Source organism: Aythya ferina, assembly GCF_964211825.1.
Source record: "Aythya ferina genome assembly, chromosome: 12".
NCBI lineage: Eukaryota > Metazoa > Chordata > Aves > Anseriformes > Anatidae > Aythya > Aythya ferina.
Genome location: NC_140308.1, coordinates 6395137 through 6419342, shown reverse-complemented (window position 1 = coordinate 6419342; position 24206 = coordinate 6395137). Strand labels below are relative to the sequence as shown.

General features: G+C 34.7%; 1 protein-coding gene across 9 annotated transcripts in view; it reads left to right on the top strand.

Annotated features, from left to right (window-relative positions):
- WWOX (WW domain containing oxidoreductase) overlaps positions 1-24206 on the top strand; it is a 563654-nt gene that overhangs the window by 164402 nt on the left and 375046 nt on the right. The window contains exon 10 of one of the 9 annotated variants that reach the window (XM_084533273.1): positions 9964-9986. The exons of the other annotated variants lie outside the window; for them this stretch is intronic. Within the exon in view, the coding sequence (XP_084389399.1) occupies positions 9964-9971 (8 nt within the window). The 3' untranslated portion in view covers positions 9972-9986. Of the gene's footprint in view, positions 1-9963; positions 9987-24206 lie in introns of those variants that run through there. 9 annotated transcript variants of the gene reach the window in all.

Sequence of the window (24206 nt, the reverse complement as noted above, 5' to 3'; positions counted from 1 at the left end):
CTGAGGGGAGACTGCCTGCAGTGCTTCAGTTGTAGTGACAAAATCCAGAATAAAAAGTCCTTTTTGGCAGATAGAGCTGAAAGTACTAGGTGGTAAGTACTGGATCTTTTTTTTTTTTTTTTTTTTTTTTCTTTAATGTTTCATTTAACAAATACTGTAAACAGATAATTACTGAGACATGCTATGAGCTGTTAGATGGAATTATGTTTAGGTGATATTTGGTTGGAAACGCTTCAAGATGTGAGGCAATTGTGGACTAACTAATGCTTGTTGTAGTCCTGCCTCTTAATTTGTAAATTTTCCTAATATTACAAGCCTTTGTTTTTCAGCTTTCTTCATTTAGTGTTGGGGTTCCAGTGAAAGTCCAGGCCTCTTGACATCCCCTGTAAAGCAGCTAGTCTTCTGCTAGCATCTCCTATCTGGCAGTTTAGGAAACATTAAACCACACCTAAATAAAAGACCCTACAGTTTTTAATTACTGAATCTTTTTCAGCTGTCACAGCCCTTTACCTTTTCTACGTACTTGCTATCATTTTCTATTAGGGTGTAACAGTGTGGGCATAATGCTCTATTCTTTTTCCTCTTCTGTGTGTTTTTTATATTCACCATCTTGTTGCAATTGTAGTCTGCTTTTAAAAATTTCAGATTTGTAATCAGTCTGGAGTGACCTTGTCTTCTTTTCCTTCTCTCTACATCTCCCCTAGCCATGTATTGGCTACCACCCTCCTATTGGCATGGTAACCTCTCTAAATGTCTCTTTTATAAATCTTTCATTTTCCTAAACGTTTCATAGTGAGGAAAATTGGCTTGCAAGCAACCTTGCCCTCACTGTGCTCAATAAGGCACTGCGTGTATGCATACTGCTCCTGAAAGTCTTTACAAAAAAAGCTCCAAATCTTATACTGCAGAACTTGCAAATCACTGGGTTCACCTCCAGTTTAGATCCTTAATTGTTAAGAAATGTAGCCCTTATAACCTGTGCAGAGAAAGCTTGAGAAGTAAAAATAGAAATACATATAAAGACATTCCCTGATTGTGTAGCCTGTCGCTGATCTAATTTGAACAAAGTTGCTAACAGAAACTACTTCAGAAATTTATAAATGTTAGATGAGAACACCACCAAATTAAATTGGAAAGGGAAGAAACTAAATATAGCTTATCTTATTGAAAGACTTGAGATCTTGTACAAGTTCATTACAGAAGTCAGTTTTCCATCAAACAGATGTTTATTTTAATCCAGAAGAGTTTCTTTAGTAGAGATGTCCACCATTTGGAACAAAAGGACCCCAAAGTGATTATGCCACCTTATTGCTTAGATATCCTCATATATTTCTTGTTATTCTAGTTGAGTACTACATTCAGACAGAGGTTGCCAATAAAGTTTATTGTAGGAGCTAAGTGTCAATATCTGTAGTACCCCCCGCCTAGGGTGCTTGTAATTAAAATGCCACAGATAGTCCAGGAGAAGCATGAAAATTTGATGGCAAATTGATTTCAGGTTCATCTTGAAATTTGTCCTCAGCTGGACTCAATACTGCTGGCAGACATTGGATGGCTTTTGTCAAAAGGGTTTGCTGGGATGAGACAGAGATGCCTTGATCTGAATATTAAATACAGTGCTTTGCTTATGACAGTTTGCTTACTCCTAACATGTTCATTTTTCTATACATTTTATTGTGTGGGCAATATTTAAGATGACATCATTCTATTTTACTTAAGAAAATATTTTGTTTACAAATATTTTGGCATTCTAAAGAACAGATTTACAATACCAGCTAAACAATATCAAACCTAAAGACACAGCTTCAAAATTTCTAAGTTCTAGGAATGTTCCCTATATTTGGCTGAGCTGCACAAAGAAAAATAGTCTGCTAAAGCGATATGTAAAATTTGTATGAGTGATCATGTTGGAGGAGGGGAATTCTGTGTAAAGTAAACTTTCTTTTAAATAGAAAGAACATTCTTTGCCTCATATATTTTCATTTATAAAGAAAGTACTTCGAGCAAATATAAAATGTCTTTTATGCTGTCGTTAGAATCTTATAATAAGTCCAATATAGACCTTTATTTTTAAAGATCTGCTCTTAGCAGTGATATGCTGCTCTTGTAGATACTAGAAATAATTTCATGTTGAGAAGAGGTTATTTTAAAGTATTTTACAAAGCTTGGATATTGGTTTGTAACCTCAAAATAAAGAAAAAGGAGTGGGTACTGTGTTTCAAGAATGTAACTTTGTTTAATTAACATTGTTCCAAAAGTAATTCTGATATATATATATTTTAATAATCAATTTTGTAGGCTCTTAAGAATCTTATATGAGCTTAAAGCCTTTGCTTCTATTTTCATTCTTTAAAACTAGAAAAGTCAACACTTAAAGATGTCTTTGAGCTCATGCACTGCCCACAGCAGGGTGTTTGGAGAAGGCTGTCCTCCAGAACAATTGAGATAAGCCAGCAGGATGAGTTTTGTAGGCTATGTGGTGCTGCATTCCCTAAATTGGTTGATCTCTGGTTCACATATATAGATACAGACATAGCAGTGACAGTAATGAAAATACAAGCACTAGTTTTGTTTTGTTTTGTTTTGTATCCACATTATCTGTGGATAATGGCACTCTCAGCTGAAGTGGAAATAAAGGGGAAATGAGAGGGAGAAAACTAGTGGGAAAGAAGTGAGAGGCAGAAATTTAATAAATAGAAAGGAAAAAAAAAGTGAGGTAGCAGTGCTTCTTCTGAGACACTGTTGAATTAAGTGTCTCGTTTCCATTTGATTTGACACAACACTTCACTAAACCTTTGTTGTGACCCTTTCTCTCATCTCATAATTATGCTAGTATGTGGACAAACACTGAAGTGTTATAAGTGTTGTTTAATATGGCTTGGATATTGATCTAATCTCATTATTTCTCTATAGCTAAATGACACAACTTTTTGCAAAAGTCAGGAAAAGTGATTTTGGACTTGGACGGAGGTCTTTTGGTACTACCTCTATGAGAAATGAACTACCCTGGCTATAAGAAAAATTAGATTTGGATAATCTAAAATCATTCAACTTCATTTTGATTTTTGAAATACCTGGACTGCTCACTCTAAGCAGTGATCATTTGATCTATTATTTGATACTCTGTTCCTCCTCTTTTCCTTCTCCTCCCTGCAATATTTAGAACTAAAATAATAATCGACCATTGCACTAAAATGAGACTCTCTTAGCTGCCTGAGAACCAAACTGAAGTATCTGATCTCATTTCAAATGGTCAATTTATTTCTTCCTTTCCTGACACTGGTGAAATTGTGTTTTTATTTCCAGCCATGATAGATTTGTTCACTTGGTAAATATTATATAGTACAGGAGTCTTTATTTTTTCATATAATCTTTGTTTACAAAGTCAATACAATCACTTGGAAAATATGTAGCAAACACTGCAGTATATTAGAATCTTGTGTATTGTGTTTGCTGTAGGTAGAAATTCAATACAGCAACTCTCCAACAATTGACATGTCAAGTAATATATCAACTGTTGGTGTATTACTTTTTGCTCATCCTATTACTACTTATCAAAACCAGCTCACCACCCACACTTCTTCTCATTAAGGACTATTGCTTCTGGGTGCTGAATAGACTCAAGTCTTATTGATGTTAAGTGGAGATTCTCAGAAACCTTCATGGAGATATCGTGCTTGTAACAGAAGTGAATCTCAAATTGCTAGCATAAAAATCATACGGAGACATTGTTGAATTTTTCATAAGGAAAATTATTCTTCACATTTGGGGGGAAAAATCATTGAAACGAAGAGTAAACAATTCCTATAAAGAAATAGTTTCCTATATAAGTTATAGAATAAATATGAAATGGTACTTTTGCATACTTATGCCATATTTTTAAGTAACTTTGCAGTTACTTCTGCATGTATACTTTTCCTGCATATGTGTTCTTAGTCTTTTCTCTGAATCATGCATTATCTGGCGTGACATGCAAAATAGAAGAAAAATTGATTGCTTAGTGGAGTGTCAAGTGGCCTTTATTCTGCTCCTGACCCAGGCTTTGGCCCATTGGTGTGGTCTGTTACAAATGAATTTATATCTTAGTTTCTGAGTTTTACCTGAATATGATGTAACTGAACATTTGCTAAGTTGGCCAAGATGTGGAAGTTTTATCTTCTTTACCCATTCATGGGTTCTGCAGTTCAACAGAATCATTCAGTGATGACAATTTATCACTGCATACATTGATATCAAAAGTATACTCTTTTAAAAATATGGGGAATTTCTTCATCACTTGCTTGGAAAACCTCTGAAGATGGGGAAAAACAGAACAAATGGGACTGATTGACAGATAGAAAGAAGCAAAAGGAAGTATGCCATGAATGATCTTAAAGCCTAAGTAGGAAGAAAATTTCTGGCTGCAGATGGTGATGTAGTGATACAGAGGGTCCTCAAAGCCTAGCTGATAGATATATATCTATATAAAATATAATAAGATCAACTGAAACCTCAGCTGAACAAATTCAAGTCATTAGAGAGCAATATGAAGCAGGTCAAATTGAAAGATACAATGGCCTCTTCTGGTTCTAAAGTTTGTGGTAAACAGCCATATAGGAATTGTACATAATATGTGGTTAAATATCTTGTGTACTTTCAAAGTTACATGAAGGAATAAAGTCCCCTAGTACTAATTCCTTCTTGCTAATAAGCCACATGACCATGCTTAAATAATCCCATGGTAAAACAGGGTTTTAAAAATAATCATTAATTGTGATGGTTGACAGGCATTTTCTTAAAAGTAGTTTACTGGTTGATCCAAGGTGTGATAACAAAGGTTATGATTTTGCATGATCATCTTGCATGATTTATTTATGTAGAAGTTATTTAGTAGAGCTGTTTCTTCCAAGTCAGTCGGGGTACATTTGCACCAAAACTTTAGAATGAAACATGGTGAAATAATGTTAAACTTGGGGATATTTCAGTTCTTTTTCTAGCTTTGTCAGAGCTTCACATGTATCTTTCAATTGCCTCTCGTTCTTCATTCCAATTCCTGCATCCTGTTCTAAACCCTGTGAAAATATAGGAACAAAAATACCTTAGACCAGATGGGATGGATGTTTAAAAACTTGGTAGAATGAACACATAATTATTTACTGTTTTATTACTATGATAACTGATACATGGGCATGAAAAACAGCAACAGTTTGGAAAGTTCACTTCTATATGGCTATACATTTAATACTGAGCATTGGCAAGTTGGTTTGACATCTTTGGATCAAAAATGTTTACAAAAGATTTTGTTTCAGTTACGTGCAGTTATACCTGATGAACCTTTGCATGCATCCTTGTAATCACAGTTGAGTTTTTTTTTTTTTTTTTTTCTAGAGAACAGCAATAATTAAGCTATCTGGTGCTCTTTGAATACAATCTCATTACTCAGTATACAATGTCATTACTATCTTTGAGCCTCTCCCTGCCTTCAAAAGCTATTACGTGACCTCCACATCTCGCTTAGACTCCATGTATTACCATTAGAAGACATTCACACTGGGAAATCACTCTGTTCCTGTTTTTGATTAATATTTTATCAGCCACGAGAGGAAATGGTATTCTTTAGCAACACTAATAAGTAATTGAGCAGACGAGATGCCCCTGCTACTTTGAAAAAGTGGTATGTAGAGGCTGTAATAGAAGATCTTTAGATATGACTTAAAATAATACAAGTTAAAAAAAGACCAAGTCCAGGAGGTGCTGTCTGCAGTGAACATTCAGTAACACTATCAACAAAAAATGAATAGTAATCAAGTCATTGTTAGAAATAGGTTATCAAAAACATGGCAAAAGTGTATCATATTCAAATATGTGTTCAGAATACGTTTTCATGGAAGCAGTTGATTCATTGACTTTAAATATATTTCAGAGAGAGCCAATGAAAACCTCATACAGTAGTGAAAACTAATAGTTGCTAAATAAAGAAGTTGTTTAAGGGCTTTTTCAGATGCTGGTTGAAAACATCAACAAATATTTTCAACAAGCTTTTTAAATGCTTATTAGCTACTCTAGACTTATGTATTATGAACTGAAGGAAATGGTATGAGCAGTTTTCTTTTCACTAAATAATGCACTTGACAAGTCTCTTGGCATGCCTGTCTGTTTTTCTGGCTCAGACAGAAAAGTCTTATTTTAATGATTTATTTAATGTTACTGTATTTTCCTAAGTCACTTTTTCATGAATGGAAAAGCTAAATTGGGAAACCCTGTCACATCATTGGCACGTAAAAGTTGTATTAATCAATATGCTTAGGAGGAAACACATGTGCCTGTGATGAATTGTATTTTCTCAGGGTGGGTGGAGTGAACATACATGAAAAAGATGTCTTAGACATTTAATATTCACCGTTTCTTCCCATTTACCTCAACAGGAATAAGAGCACTTATTTTTGGAAAGGATATTGTAGAGAATGTTAGTAGTAGAGTCATGTTGCTGCAGTGATTTAAGATCTTTGTGATGTAGTAATAATTTTCTTTTAAAACTGTATACGAAATTTCTAGATGTTACTGTCTGAGATATTATTGGTTGCAGTCCTATGGATATTTATAAGCAGGTGTTATTTTTAAAGTTTAAATTATTAACCAATGACAATTTATGTTACTCCCAAAACAGAAGAGGAAGGATGTATGATGCACAACAGTAAATCCAGTAGTCCTTGTGGTTTTGTGAACACTTCTGCCTAAAGAATGCATAAGAAGTTAGTTATTTTTGAATTTTTACTTTTCAAATTTTTGCAGGACTTAACAGAGATCACAAATGGGAAATACAAAGTAATAGATTTACTATCTATTTATATTAATTAGATAACACATAAAATATGAAGAGTTTTAAAATAAAAAAAGTGAGAGAGATGTGAGTATGTTTGGGCATGTGGGAACTGCTTGGTATCTTAATGCTAGGATTAATGCTAAAATGGACTTGATGAATTAATCATAGGATTTAATTTACCAGAATTATTTTTTTGGCATTGAGCCTCTGTAATTAGCATCTTAAATGCAAGTGTTTTTGGTGATCTTTATGACAGTCAAAGCAAAACCTTCTGCCATTAATTCATTAAGAATTGTTTAATATAATTTAATAGGCAAGAACTAATTTTCCAACTAGATTTGAAAATGAAATGGGTTCATTTAACGTGATGAGTAATAGTGGCCTCCTTGCTTGTAAGTTGGTCACATTTCTGTAAACTCACTGGATTTAACATTCATACTGAAAACTTTGGTGAAGAACTTGGACAAGAGTAAAGTGTTTGTTTTCAATTTTATTCCATGGTTGGTATATTAATGGGATGTATTTTTTATTCAAACACAATCATACTAAGTTAAACATCATGCGTAGAACCCAGGAATTAGGCATGTTTCAGATTACATCTCAGGTACCAAGCTGTCTCCTAAAACTAGCTAGGTTCAAAGCAGGAAAGCAGTCAGTAGAGTATTCTACTATTTATCAGGTTGATTCCTTGAATTCAAAATTTTAAAAATATGAACACATGGGTCTTTATGTTCTCTTAGAATGTTTTTATTTAAGAACATTTGTGCAGATTGGAGCAGTCCTTTGAATACTTGAATTATGTGAACGGAGGCCTTGAGTGCTGAACCCTCCTTTTATATTGCTTTGCTCCACTGCTGCTTCTCTTTACTGAGCTAAACTGTATTTATTCTCAGCTGTTTGAAGAGTACTGGCAGAACAGAATGATATGCTCTTTCTCTCTACCAACTTTCCTCCCTATTAAGCTGATTTTCTTATAACTGTGGTAATTAGAAAAGGGCTTTGATCACAAATTCAGCCCTGCACAGAGATCAGAAACTAAACAAGTTGTGCTTGGATCTTGGGGATTAGTGTGAGTCCCTCAGATATAAATGGCACACAGCGTTTCTTTACCCCATCTCTCACAAGCATGTGAGAGCTCTGACTTGCAAGCCCTTACTCTGAGACTGCAGTAATTTCATTAGCCAAAAGTGTAATTACATTATGAGAAGAAACAGCAGTCTCAGATTTCATGACCTCCTCTGTTTTCTCCCTAGTGTGTCATAATCTAGATAAGTCTAGATTTAGTTTTGGGTTTATTTATATATTTAAAAATAATGCGATCTCTTGCAGCCGTGAACTGGGTATGATGAAGAAAATAAATCAAAATTGCTCCTGAGTTCAGTGTTTGTGCTGCTTCCAAATAGAATCTTTGTTTTGTTTTGTTTTGTTTTGGTACACCTTAGCTGTAATGTTCGTAACAATCGCAGAAATTAGCAAGAACAATAGATGGAAAAAGAATTATACTTCTAATTGTTATGAGAGATAACTGATTAGTTGTAGTTAATTGGTGTGTTTCTTGAGTAGTAACTATTCTACCCTGTGGGCCTGTGCACCAAACTACCACCAATGTCAGGTCTCCACATGACATTTATGGAGTATATTCCAGGTATTTTCTTCTTGTCCTTTAAAAGTTTTAAAATCTTATATTCCCTTTGAATATAATGTCATTTTACAATGAAATGCATAAGTGTTTACTTTCGTTGCTATGTCCTTGCATATAAATATCATGAGATAAATGATATTTGTAATATCCATTCCTTAACTTCTGTTGTAGGTTCATTATCTTAGGGTTTTTATAAGTATCCAAAAAGGTGTCAAAAGTATTTGCCTGTAAGCTAGAGTTTGGACATCAGTCTGTCATAACGACTATACTTACTATTGTCTAAACAGCAGGGTTTTTATTCAAATGAAATTTGGCTCAGGTTTTGAAATTTCCAGATAATCTGTAATTGATACTGAAGTCTCTGGGAATTATGCTTAATTGGAAAATGTTCAGTAACTGCTTGTGAAAGCTGGAGTATGTTATTGGTTACTGTGTGCCACCTTCTAATACCATTATCATACAGGATGACTCTCCTCCCCCAGTGCCACTGTGTAAAACTGAGATTCTATCTGAGATTATTTTGGGGTAAATACATCAATTTGTCTATAGCATGCATATAAATATATATGCAGACCAAGACCTTAGATTGCATTATTAAAAAATATGTCAATATAAAACTTAAAATATGTGTATTAAATTTATATTTTAGTTTAAATTTTCTTACATAAAAAAGGCTGTGTTTGCATTCTAGAGAATTAGAAGTCGGAGATAAAATAGTGCCAATGCTCCCACTTCCTGTTAATTACTAATGCAAAAAATACTAAACCAAAAAAATGTTTTAGCGTGTTATACCCAGCTTACAGCTGAACTGGAGAAGGCTGTAACTGCCTGCCATTTACAGGAAGGCTTGATTGGGTCAGTACATGCTTTGGAGGCTTCCTATGGCAACCCTCACATTTATTGCATGTTGCTAAAATGATTTTATCCAGTGTTTAACCTGTTACCTAATGCCAGGTCCTGAACGACATCTGATATAAGACCAAGGTTTTGGCTTCCTGCATGGGTTATTACTTGTCTGTTTTCAAGAGCAGGGTCATCAGTTCCACATTCTAGCCAAAATCTAATTTTGGTTTATTCTGCCATTTTTTCCCCTGAAGTTTTGGCTAGAGTTCAGGTACCAGAGTATCTTCTGAAATTAAGATACTCTTAATTTACTCTTAATTTCAGAAGCCAGACTTCATTGTGTTGTTGAAAGCTTAAAAAACTTCTCCTTACTTTTACTTATCACAGACTACTGCATTTGAGATAAAAATTGGCTGAATAAGTGAGTTCTGGGCAGTGGTCTGACAGATAGAGAAGCTCTGCATTCTGGTTATGCTTTATGCGTGTTTGATGAAGAATGGGACCATTCTTGATAGACTGCATTTTTTTAATTGGTCTCACATGATAAGAAAATACAGATATTCCATCTTATTATTTTTCAAATCTGAATTTAAAAGCACAAGTTCTTATATACTTGCCTATGGTGACAGGATTCATTAATCTATTAAATATATTTTTTGTTTCATCTCCAAAATAGTGCATTGACTTGCAAGTATGGACTGAAGTGTGTGCACCAATGCTGTGACTGCACCATTATAATGAAGATGAAATGACTGTAATGATGACCTTTCTGTGCCTTTGTCTATACCATGCCCTTCTCTTTAACTGAACACCTTTCAAATGAACATGTTCTGAACTCTTGAACTGTTCATTCTGTTCACTGAGCTTATTGCTCAATCTGCAGTTTATCATTATGTGTCTCCAAAGACTTTGTGTTTCCTTATATTTGACATCTAGATGGAATTTTTCATAACCCCTTACTAGTCATAAATTGGATTGTTAGGGGATTAAGTTAATCTTGTTTCTTTGTACTAGACTCAGATTTTTTAAGCCCTAATTTAGAGGAGTTTATTTGTTGCTCTCCAATCTGCAAGAATGGAAAAAACCTTTATACCATAAGATTCTGTATTGCTGGAATTATTTATTTCTGCTCATTTTGAGGTGAATTGTACCTAAGAGGTATACTTGAAAAGTTGTTTTGTCATGTTTTTCCCACATTACTATTTATTCCTTTCTATCTAAATAGAACTTCTGAAAATGACCCAAAGCAGTACATCATTAGATAAGCAGTGTGTCAGTGAATAGACTTTAGGAGAATGTATACTTTTCTTGTTCTGTTGGGAAGGGAAATAGGAAAAAATGACTTACCACTAATGGAAATTTGTTATGGGGTGTTAGTCATTTCTTAGCTTTTGCTTGCTTTATCAGAAGGTACTAGTCCCTATAATTTATTTACTTCTTAATAAGGAATTAACAGCTCATATTAAAAAGGAAAGAAGGGAGACAAAACCCCACATGTTTATTGAGTGCTTTGGAGCTTTTTGTTGTCTGCTAGTAATGTAGCGGGTGATCTTTTTTATTTAATCATTTAAAGGAAGCTTTTGCAAGAAAATTAAATATTATATAGTTCAAACCTTGATAAAATGAAAACGTAAATAATTAAAAATAATATAAAAATATCCAGAGAATAGAGCTGTTCTTTGCTAAGGTAATGGTGGCAAAATCCTCAAAATATCTTTAATAGTAAAGTATTTAGGTGCATATCTGTTAGTTCTGGCAGTAAAGGCAGTTCAGAAGATGAAGCAAACATAACACAAGGCACTTAAAGCTAAAGTTGTGTATTACTTAAATATAGTGCTTATATTTAAATCACATAAATTTATTGAAGAAATAAACATTTGTAGCCTTCTTTCTTGAAAAGTTCAGAATTGTCAGACTGGTTACAAAAGATGAAAAATCTTGAGGAGTTCCTTGACCTCATTTATGATCCTTCTGTCCCTAAACTCCATCAATGACTTGAACTCTGACACTGAGAATGGTGAGATGCAATTCTTCATTCCAATGTCATAAAATCCAGCATTCTACTCTGGGCATTTCATTATTTCTCTTCATTCAAGTGTAGTTAATGTCAGCTAGTATCAGACATAAAGGGTGAGACTTTCACTTTCTCTAGTGAGACTTTTGGAACAATTTTAATGATATTTGACTACTATTCTGTTAAATTTCATCTGGTTTATTTATTTATTTATTTATGGATTATTTCAATGTCACCCATATCACCCCAAAAACCTTTAAATATAATTTGTTCTACTTCACATCATGAAAATTATAATTTCAATAGCAAATAGTTTTGCATATATGCAGGTGCATAGCTATTAAGAAAATAGTAAAGAATAGGATTGCTTTAGGAAACCAGTAATGGCAGCTGTGAAAGGGGGGCACGAAGCAGAGAACAAGTGAAGTGACTAGGTGAGGATGAGAAAATGTCCCATGAACATCAGAAACCACCTCAGCCTCTGTTTTAGGCCAGTACTTCCAACAAGGAACTGTGTGAGCAGAAGACCATGGCACTTCGTCTTCCTGCCTATTTGATGCTCTGTTAAGGTAGAGAAAGATATTACTTGCTGATATGTTATATACTTCATTTTTAAATGATCATAAATTGTTGCCGGCACTTAATAAGTGTAGGTTTACAGTGCGAAGGAAAAGTGAATATACCAAGCCAGTAGAACAGTTATGGAAGAGGAAATATTACTGTACAAAGGAGGACTGAAAACAGTAGAATTGCTTATCTGTGAAGCAGCTGATAGGTTGGGGCATTAGGATGATTTCCAGAACAATAAATGGTGGACAGACTATAATTTTAAACCTAATAAAGAACCTACAGTTCTACCCTTACAAAAATTGAGAAATGCAGATTTAAAACTGCTCAAAAGAAAAAAAAAAAAAAGCTCAAAAGGTCTCTCTGCTTGTGGAACTGCTGACCATATTTAAAGGCAAGCATTTAGTACATTCAAAAATAAATACTGATAACAAACATATACTGAGTAATGCAAAAGATGTACTAAAGCTTCATTTCAATAAATAGTCCTTTATCTGAATACCACAAGACACTTTGTAGAGCTTCAAGAACTAGGCACTTTCAGAGAAAATACTGTTTATAACATATAAGACCAGTGGTTGAATCCTTATGAGGATTCCTATCCTTCTCTATTTTTGTTTGTTTACATCAGGGAAAAATGCTGTGTTTATTTTGGATATGTAAACTTATTAATTTTCTTGCTGCACTTTTCCATCAACCAAGCTGATGATATGATATGATATTTTATGGCTGCATTTCTCAAAAATCATGTTTCCTGAAAACACTTATGTTTCGCTTCTAAATACTGTAGAGACTTCTCATATTGCTAATATGAAACTAAGTGGCATCGAGGCAGCATTCACTCTTTCCAAAGCAGTTTACCACCGTGACATGAATTTATAGTACTCAGCACTGTGTAAGGTTTCATCAAACTAAGAGTTTAGTTTTGTTTCGTTACAACCAACGGCGGGTGTTCATAGAATATGTTTTTATTTAACCCTTCAAAGAGATTTCAGGAAATAGCAGCTAGCATGTGATGAAATAATAGAAAGAGACATTGCTAAAATTTTAAATGATTTATACAGAGCATTATACTTCATAGATTTTGAATTATGCTACATTTTATTTACGGTTTCACTATGTTCTTGCAAATGACACTCTGCTTGGTCTTATGAAACTACAAATGGCCAGAAAGGTATGCAGTGGAGCTAATAAGGGTCCCGTCTTATCTTAGAAAAGATTATGCAACTTCCTTGAAAGATATAATGGGTCTACAGCAAAGACTGAGTTGGAAGAAATTGCAAAGAACATGAAGAAATGTCTCTCCTTTAACTGGGGGCACATCAGCTCTGCCATGCTCTTTCTACCCTGTATCAACAAGTTGCATAGAATTGCCCTTTGATATTTTGGGATTTCATTTGTAACTAGTCATTAAAATATGGTATGTTTTCTTAATGTCTGGCAAAAGAGGAAATATAGAACTTAGTAGGCAGTGGTGTGATGATTCCGTGGAAAGTCTCTTCAGATTCCCTTGTAGGAGGCTCAGCATTAGAAGAGGGAAAAAGCTATGAGGGAAAAGTATATGATTTTTTTTTTCTTGCTTGTATTCTTGTATAACACCCTTTGGTGGTGCCACAGAAAAGTCTCTGATATGCTTGCCCTCGAAAATCATCTAAGCAAGAGAATTACAGTTGTCCATTGTGGTGTCCACACGTAACTGTAGTGATGATTTATTCCCTATATTTTTTGGAAATTTAACTTAAGGGCTTTGTCTTCCTTATTGCTATTTACACTCTAAAAGATAATTAAGCACATCTGTGATTCACATACCTTATTTAAGTGTGTGAAACAAAGGGGGATGAATATGGCTCACTTTTTAGACTGTACAATATCAGAGATTTGGATTAGGGGATCTGATTTCTTGGCTCCCTCCTAACCACTTGGCATCTCTTCATTTTCTTCATTGCTGAGGACAGCTGTCGACATACTTGGTTTCTTGGTTTTAATGCGGACCAAAAAGTCATTACATACATGGAGTTCTTTCCTCCAGAACAAGAATCTCAAACATCTCATGCAACTTCTGTGTTTTTGTTCTTAATCAAGTATCCCATTTGTTACTGACAAAGGGACAAGGCTTTTTCAATAGCTCAGTGAACAATGACAAACTTTCCCGTGGGCAATATATGGAGAACCAGTAATATATAAAATGCCTGTCTGGATGACTGTACTGACACATTGTGTCTGTAGTTGTTACAGGTGTAGGCAGTGCTTAGAGCTTAAGTGGCAGTAGACAGAAAATTGCATCAAATTAATATGTAAAATACAGTCACATTTAGTGTTTAATGCCTTACATACACTGAGACACTTACAGCATGCTTTGAGTCATACAATCTCTACTACTTTTACCCAGTTATGTCACTGATTTTGTAACAAGACCTGGGCAACAGGGCAAATGTGTGTGCTGCTTCCTTTCAAGCTTTTGTTTTGTTCTGATTTTAGAAAGTAAAGTAATATTTTATAAGTGGTGAACTGGCAGCTGGGGAATTTGAAGCTTCCTTGTATTAAAAACAATCAAATAAAGAAAAACAACCGAGGAAAAACAGAAAGAAGAAAAAAAAAAAGAATGAGAAAGTGATGTAGAGAGAGGAAAAAAAGAAAGTACAATGTGGCAAGGAGTAACTAGCTCAAATGATATAGTCTGAGTTATGCAGCAGGTCATATTAGATGGTCGCAAAGAGCCCCTTTTGGCTGTAACAGCTATAAATTTTCAAAGCATAGTGCAGGCTTCCCAGCACTGCAATTTCATCCTGACCTGAAGGGGTGAAAGGGTGAAGACTCCATGCCCATTCACTGCCTCTTCAGCAGCCTGAGCCTGTCTGGCTTCTGAGCTGTGAAAAGCTGGCTGGCAGGAGCTGGCCTGAGACCACAACTCATTTCACAGAAGCAAAATTACATCTGCTGTATGATAATTACTTCTGGTCGCTAGCCACTCATGGTGTACTCAAGCTAATAACACGGAGGAAGAGGGCTCTGTCCCAGTACTGGTCCTGTGAGCTGTTTGTTCCAGTTGTTCATTTTATTATATTGAAATAATGTATTTGGGCAAAATTTTCAGTGTTTCACTCCTTACAGTGTTCTCTTGTTATTGAAAAACTCATATTGCTACAGGTGTGTTCTTCTCATCTATTGTTTCTTCCTGGCCATGCTGAAAATCAGTCCATTAGCTTAGTTCTGTGCAGTTACTCGTTTCAAGAAAAGGATCCTGGGTTTCACCTCTGTGTGTCCTGCTGCTCATTCTGTCACATTTTCTGGTTTGCTGGTGTTTAGCCAACACTTAAACAGTTTGGACAGAAGGACTTTTTCAGAGGGGAAAGGGTTTTGCTCCTTTAAACATCTCACTCCCATATGTGAAATTGTATATAGCAGCCAAATCATAGCTTAACAGTCTGAAATACTAGCTTGCTGGAAGCTGTAGGAATGATGTCTTTAATGCCATCCAGAGATGCTGTTCTAAAAGAGAAATTCCACACTCAATGTGTTAACACTTTTGCCTCTTTGTAACATAGAATTTGGGGAAAAATAAGCAGAAGCTAGGGCTCAGGATCCCATTTAACAGTTTTTGATGTGTTTAAGCCATGACTTGCTTGCTGGCTTTGCTTTCGAACTGAGAAGATGTATAAGTAAATGTGAAGATTAGAGACATTGTTCAGGGGAAAGATAGTGTCTGATAGGTTGGTCCTAGGTTTGTAGCCCTTTCTCCAAGTCTGCAAACAAAATCTGTATGTCATTCAGGCATTGGCTTGGTTTGTCTTTCATGGAGCATGGTGAGGTTATGGTCTCTACTGGTCATCTGGCAGCTTGGTCAATTACATATTTTTTTCAACCAAATTATTTTGTGTAATAACTATAATGTTAATGGAACTATATGTTATGGTTGAGTTAAGATTTGTCAGTTTGAAAATAAACGTCTTGGCTTCCTTTCGACATTTGCCTTTCAGCATCAGTCCGTTAACCTGTCACACACTATAATTTCATTAAAACCATCATTTAATTGTAAGTTAATGTACAGCTATCTTTTACGGGAGAGCTTTACATACAGTCTGAATAATTTCAAAATAAATTTTCAACTGATATGATTCAAATAATACGAAACACTAAATGCTCTCTAAACCCCTGTTTATGAATTCAGTACTGAGAAATAAGATACAACAGCCACATTACTGTGGCACTATAACAAAGAGAGTTTTCAAAATTATAATAAAAGGAAAGAATAATGACCTAGATATATATTTGTATGTCTCTGTGTCTTGTACCTACAACATTGAGATGTACTTTGTATGTAATTGGGAGAAGTTTCCATTATTAAAAGAAGGAGAATGCAGTCAGTGTAAGCTCTATATGACTGAAGAAAGAATTAAAACCTACATGGTAATAGCTTTAGTGCTAGTCACAAGGAGACGTACTATATATATGAAATATATAAAGCTTATTTCAAAATAAATTCAGGGTAACATTCAACCTGACCGACTCTTTGGAAGCTGTGTTGATATATTTGTTCAACTCACTTGCACTCAAAAGATTTTAAATAGAATATCACTTTTTTTTTTTTTTTTTTTTTTCATGTTAATGTAATTCCTGCCTTTAATCTCTTCAGGGTTTCACTTTAAGTCCTGATATGCAGTTCAGGAGAATTTGGATCATCCATTAATCATAGTATCTGTACTTTTGTGTGTCTGTGTTTGTCCATCTCTTAAATCAGTCACTTGGCAGCAGCAGAGATCTGGGGATAGTCCAACAAGACGGTTGACTGAAGAGGCCTTACTTATTAAACTAGTTTCATGCGAGTGTATATATGGATTTATGTAATGCGTGCCATGCTGAAAAGAAAGTGATAGAAATATTAGCATATTCACTAAATATGATCCTTTTAGAGTTTCTGCTGGAAACATAGGCGTGGATAAGTATATTGAATGATGACATGAGCTTAGTAGAATAATTAGCTAAAAACACCTGGGCTAATACAAAAAAAAAAAAAACATGAGACAAAATGATGTAGTCAAGTATTCTCTTGTAATTAAAATTTTTCTATGAATCTGCATTCACCAAGGGACTGAATTAAGGTTTCATAAACAATCTAGATTTGGTATTTTCTGAAGTTTAAGGAGTTTGTTTTATTCCTTCATTATTTAATAGATGCTCTTTATTTAAAAGATGGAGGGCAGGTTGAAAACCTTACAGAGTAGTTAGTAGATTCTGGATTCTTTCCTTTGAAGTACTAACACTGTCCTTTGAGCTGAGCTAATCATTTCTAACAGTAATCATAGGTTGCTTCTTTCTCAACACACCACCAAATTGTGAGTAGTGACATATTTACATTTATTTTGTAAATACTTGTGAAACCTGAACAGTGCTGACACTGGCGTGTTTGAAATACAGGTTTTGAAATACAGTGATGTACCTTATCCTTTTTTATTTCTTTTTCCACCAAAGTCTGATTTCTTTTTCTAAGACCTCTCTGATTTTTTCCTTTTTGTTTGCCCTATCCTCTATCAAATCCTGTTTCCCACCCCAAGTTATCCTTTTCAGCTTCAGTCTTTTAAACATTTTGTTCCACTCTTCTTTCTCTTTTTGTTGTTGTTCTGGTTTTCCTTTATTCTACCTCTTTCTTGCTCTAATTTCCTATATTTAGAGGAGTGGGAGAGGGCTTTTCCATACTTGCCATGAGGTCACTAAGATGCAGACTGTATCAAGAAGCTAGATGTTTTGGTCATCCAGCTTTGGACTGTGGTTGGTGACTTATGAGGTCGCTCTCTGCCTTAGAGACTTGGAGGTTTCCCAGAAAATACTTGTAAGATTTTTTTTGTTTAAACTTCTGAAAATAATGTATTTTTCCCTTGTTGGCTTTTTGGAAATTATGAAAGCACATTGCTGAAACTTCCCCACATAAGTTGTGTCCCACAGACAGCTGTAATAGGAAACTTCAGTGAGAAAAATCAGAACTTGCTGAAGTTACAAGCAACTATACTGAAGCCTTGAAATGGGAAGTGTCAAACATCCTGAACTGGAGACCGTTTCACCATCTACTCCATAAATAACAACTTTTAATTTGAGATGGATAAAAATTATAATATCAAATCTTCAGTCCTGCAAATCAGTTTATGACTGTTCTGGGTTCCTGACTGTGAAAACATTTGAGTATGTGCTGTGTTATTTTTCTGAGATAACAGTTGGAACTAAATATATGTATTTTTGAAAATGGAAGAGAAATAATCAAGTTTTCATTTCTGTGTTCAGCCCGTTAACTAAAACAGTATGTGGTGTTTTAGCAGTCAGATTTCTAATTGAGTTGAAGTCTCTAATGTTTGGGCTCAGTTTATGCTGTTGAGAACAAAAAATTACTTGAAATATAACCATCTATCATGCTCTGTGATCTTTATGCACTGAAACAGACCTAGTGGCTGAATTGCTGTATTCTTCTTGATATTAAATGAAAAATGTGCTTTCTACCATGATTTTAGTGAAAGCAGATGAGGCCATGGAGGCACAATGGGAATGACTGTGAAAGAGACTAAGTTCCCTATTAATTTTGGTAACAAAGCTGTATGTAAATTTTGCTTTTCATTAATTCAGAATTAGTTTAACCCCAGTTGTACAAAGGTTACAGTTTTCTTCTATTTAGACAAACAACTTCCTACTGTAAATCGTGATGTGATTTATATGAATCTACCTACTGTCATAAAGGCTCCCCCAAAAGAATATGCATCTTCTAAATATTCTCAATCATAATAAATAATAACTTTTAAAGTAGTTGTAAATACAGTGGTATATTTATATAAAGTTTACTATTGGATAAATTCATGTAAAATATTTACTGTTAGTCAAACAAGGAAATCAGCTTCTTTGTTTTTTTGTGTCATTAATAGCACCCACAAAAGTCTACCTACCAGTCAAAGGTAGGCTTCAGATATCAAGCATACACAGCACAGTTACAAAATACACCTGCTAAGAGTGGCTAATTAGCACAATTTATAACGGTGGCACATACAAACACAGTGTTTGTATTCGTTTTTATACACTGAACACACACAGTCACATTTCGCTGTTTGCTCAAGCCCAGTGACAGAGCACATGGTGTTTTGGAGTGCAGGTTTCTGTGTTGGACCAAGTTAATCTCAAATTGGCATGGAAAGGTTGTACGTTTGTTTTGCATTAGTGCAAGTTGTGTGCTTATAAATGACTTTTATTTGGATATAAGGCCACGTATACTTCTTTAAGTTATGCTAGTGTTTGTACTGGATGAAATTGAAATTGTACAAAGATCTGATGGGGTTAGTGAAGGAGACGGAGCCTGACTCTCCTCCATGATGTCTGGTGACAGGACAAGAGGAAATGGACACAAATTGAAATAACTGGAAATTCCACTTACATTAAAACAAACAAAAAAAACACAACCTTTCATTCTGAGGGCAGTCAAACACTGGAACAGGTTGTCTAGGCAGGTTGTAGAGTCTCTGTCCTAGGAGCTACTGAAAACCCAGCCAGGAATGGTCCTGAGCCTGCTCCAGCTGAGCCTGCTCCAGCTGACCCTGCTCTAAGCAGTGGGGACTAGATGATCTCCAGAGGTCTCTTCTGACCTCAGCTGTTCTGTGACACTGTGAAATTTGGAGAGTGGTATATTTACAAACATATTACAAACAATTTACAAACATATTGCATAATTTAATACAGTATTTAACATATCTAGCATATTACATTATTGGTGTTGCTTATGGCAACACCAATAACAGGTTGACTTCCAACTGCTTATTTCAGTCATCCTCCGAAGAACCCTGTACTCTGCTAAATCAATGAATTTATGAAACATTATTCTTCTCAGTTAACTTCTCCTCACAGTTATTGCTTGTTTACTGACAGTTTTGTACAGTCATCACACAGCTTTACTGGCACAAATTGTACAATATTTCTAAAAGCATTCAATTTTTTGACTGGGGGCAAGTGCCTGGGAATCAGCAATGGCAGATATCATCTCCTGAGAGATCAGGATAACACCTGTAAGAAACATGCATTAATGAGAAGTGCAGATTTCAGTAAGCAAATAATGTGTATACGTGATATATGTATTGTATTAAGAACTGCCTTAAAAGGAACATTTCTCATATTTCATTTAATTGCAACGAATTTAAGTATCAGTTGTGAAAACCATTACTATTGGATTTGAAATAACTATCTATTTTAGATAATCTGAGATTAGCCAAAGGCTAAATTTACAGATATTCTCTGTGACCTTGGTCAAGTCAGAATTCCCAGGATAAAACCATGGGGGTATTTACTTAAGTTCTCTGAGTGTTGTTAAGAACAGTTCAAAGCAACTTAATGAACCTCAGCTCCTGCATTTACGCCCACTGTCATAAAAGGTTCATAAATAGGCCCAGCTTGTATCCAAGGGAGTTTAGGATGTAGAAAGTTAGATAATTTTGATCTATTTCTTTTTTTTTTTTTTTTTTCTTTTTTTTTCCCAGATCTCGTGGAACTTTCCTAGTTGGCTGTCTTTGAAAGGTTAAGCTAAAACTACTTTGTCAGAACTAGTTAGCAGCTAAAATTCCAAAATCCTTAGTCATGTTTCACATTTAAAGAGTAGTGTTCATATTTGATATATTTCTAAAATATGAGCAAGTGGATTTATTTGAACTCCTGGTATTTTCTTACATATATTGCAATAGCATTCCAATTAGTTATTTATTTTTGACATATTCAGCATGCGATGTTGAATTTTAGAAAGTGATTTTTGATTTTTAGAACTGCCATCACAAAATGTCATTGTGCTGTAGGAAAGATATGTATGTGAACACTTGTTGCTGCATGTGATTTCTTGGATTGGCACTGAACCAGTTTTTACTGTGTTGTAAATATTTTTTTCAAAGCACAGCCACATTTCTCTGTGGTCTTTTAGAGAAATGGTGTAACTCAACATATTTGTATTTATAATTTGACAACCCCGAAAACATTAGGCATTAGAGATATTAAATAAGGGCAGAGACATTTGGAGATGTTTTTGTAATTTTTCCTGACAGCGTTATAATCAAGCCAAATCTACAAGTATCTTAGTATTATAGATTTTTATTGCAATAAAGAGTCAAGAAACAGAAATATGACATTCTGTTATTATTGACTACAATGCAGAGAAAAGAAATAAATGATGTCTTATGAAGGGATCCATTATGGACCTTTTTTTTCTTTCTAAGTCAAGCATATGAATATATGATGACACATTACTGTACATTCAAGTGAAAAATGAAAGAAGGTGGCAATGGGAAGCCATTTTGAATAATGCCAATAATTTTTATTTTTCATTCCACTATATAAGGTAGCATTGAATTGTACCTTATTTTTAATGTTATTTATGATAGGATATTTTTTATTTGGAAATAGTTTGTTTATGAGATACAGAGAACTGTGATGGCAAAATAACAGAAAAAATATTCAGCAGCACAAGTCCGTGAGCCAGAGGTCCAGCTAAACCATGGCTATTAATCATCACCGTCCATTATTTACTGAGGATTCATTCATTGTTCCATAAAGGTATCTAGAGGGTCAATTAGAGACAACAGACAGGATTTTTCAAAGACACAGGAGGGTCAATTAGGCTCTCCTTGTAATTTTCTGCTTTAACAGCAAATGCCAGCCTATACTGCAACATATACAGTGGAGTTTAGAATTAAATAGTGTGGGGATTTTTGTTGTTGTTTTTAAGCTGTTACTCTGCAGCCAGTATGGATTGGAATATTATCAGTCCTTGATTAAAACAAAAGAAAAATTTTATCACTACAATTAACGAAAAGCACAGATTTGTCCTGTAGAGCCATAGTAATGCAAGTGACCCAGAAATACCTAGGATGGAACAGTCTGTAGTTATCATAGTAGTGAATCATTTCTCTGAAGGTAGGACCAGACACGAGTAATGTTACTAAATACTACTGTTAAAAATTTAAACACATTTAATGCAGAATTCTCTTTGTAATTATTTTTGCATCATCTGCTTGCTTAAAGCTCAGAATTAATAATAGATGTGAGATCTTAATATAAAATACGGTTACATTCATTCATGCAGAGACAGGTCCTTTAGGTCAGAAAGTAGAAAATAAAACTAAAATACATAAACACATGTTAAATACACAGGCATATGTACTTATACACACACACACACACACACACACCAAAACTCTTCCAAAGTAGCAGGAAATTGGCTTCACTGGCTTATGCCTTAGCTAGAGACAGAATTTATAATAAGACAGTCCAGAAAAAGTGCTAGTTTGTTTTGTCTTGATGTAGCACCAGCTCTTCAGCAGATTTAAGGCCACCTCTGAACATGGGTGCTGTATATGAGATAGCTATACTGAAGTTCTTTCTTTCAGACTTATTTTGAGTCTACTTTTTTTCATGAGAAATGGTTGGCATGCTCTTCTATGTAGGTCTGAAAATCTCGGCTATTTTTCTTCTCTAAACTTTCATTGGATTACATTGCCACTGTTTTTAATGCTTCTTAAGGTCTTTATTAACTGCAAGCAGCCTCTATGACTATGGTGTGTTAGTCTTGTAAAGATTTTTATCTTTACAAATGGGGTTTTTGGAGTGTCTGAGTATTTGATGGTCTCCTGTGAGAGTAAATCGCAGAGCGTGCTACATCAGTTTGATCCTCGTCGTCCTCTGAAACCCACTATTCTCTGTAGGGTTTCAGCAGAGAGTTCTAACTAATGACTTAGGGCCAAATTCTGCCCTTAGATGCGGGCATGTAATTCTCATTGATTCCAGAGGGACTTCCATGAGCATATCAGAGAGAACAATTTTGTTCTTAGAGTGTGAAATTATAGCACAAACGGACAAAAGAGTCTCATGCACATTCATCTTAGTGACCCCAAGCTTACAGGAACGCGATACTAATCCACCCACTTTTCTTTTTGCTCAGTTTGTGCTGTTTCTTGCAGATCACCCCAATTCTTCAGCTGTCACCTGAATCTACATTTTTTATATTATTTTGTCTTCAGAAGTTTTCTATAGTGCTTTGGAGAAATTAGTGACACGGAAATTAATGTTTAAATAGCATAAGTAACAAAGACACTTGTAAAAGATCTTTTTTTTTTCTTTGGGAAATTATGGTACAAGAACAATCTTGTTCATATTCTGCAGGGATTTTGTTTGCAAAGACCGAAGACAAACGTAGATGTGTGAGTGCATGTCTGTAAAATGGTTTTATACATGCACAGAGAGAACAGAGGTAGGCTTGCATCACACTCTTCCTCTGTGACAATATGACATGATGAAGCATTTTGTCTATATGCAAACAGGACAGATACCTTCTTCTTGAATTACTCAGTCTCTATGTATACTCTCGGGTTTGACATTCAGCATTCACCCCTTTGGATTCTTTAGATTTGCTTATCATCCACTGTTTGTATTCAGGACCTATATGTAAGGAAAATCATCTGTTTGCATTATCATTGTGGGAATTTGTCTCATGGCTGAAAACTTCGGGCTGGAGGTTTCTATCTCTTGAGCTGATTGCTTACTAGATCTTTGCCAATTTGGATTTGCCTTTTACAAGGCCATGTAGTGACAGGACAAGGGGATAGATGTTTTAAACCAAAAGAGATCTAAAAAATTCTGTGATGTGAAATTGGTGTGTTGTTGATCACCAAAATCAAATTATTGTATATGTATCTGAGGTATTCCAGATATCTTCAGCATATATAGAATTAACTGTATTGTATGACATATTTTCAATTTAGTAACTTTGATTTCCTAGTGTGATGCCATTCATATTCTTAGTTTCAAACATCTGGCTAAGGCAAACCTTTGAGGTTTTGCTCCCATCTCAACTTTTTAAAAGACATTTGTGTTCTGTAGCAAAAGGCCTATTGTTTTTATCTCCCTCAATGATTATAATGTCCACTTCAGTTTGGGATAAGTTGGAATTTTGTATGTTGCAATTTAGCTAGAAATGCAGCAGTCCTCATATAGTGAATTGTATTGTTTATAAAAAAAAAAAAAAAAAATCCTGTTGTGAAGTTGTCTGATAAGTCTTCAGAAAGCTTAAGTCTTCAGAAAGCTAAGTGATACCAGTTTTATTTTAGAAACTACTCATGGAATCACCGTGATTGTCTGGGGAAAACTAATTTATAATTCTGAGCATTTAATTTGTATATCGCTTTGCCAAAGCTTTCTTTAAAATCTGTTTTCTAATAGGAATTAGAAGAATTGGCCAGATTATTATTTTTTTTTTTTTTAACCTGCAACTGTAGTTGAACACGTAATCCACTGTGATTTATGTTTACGTAATGTTCTGTTTTCATGTTTGTGTAATA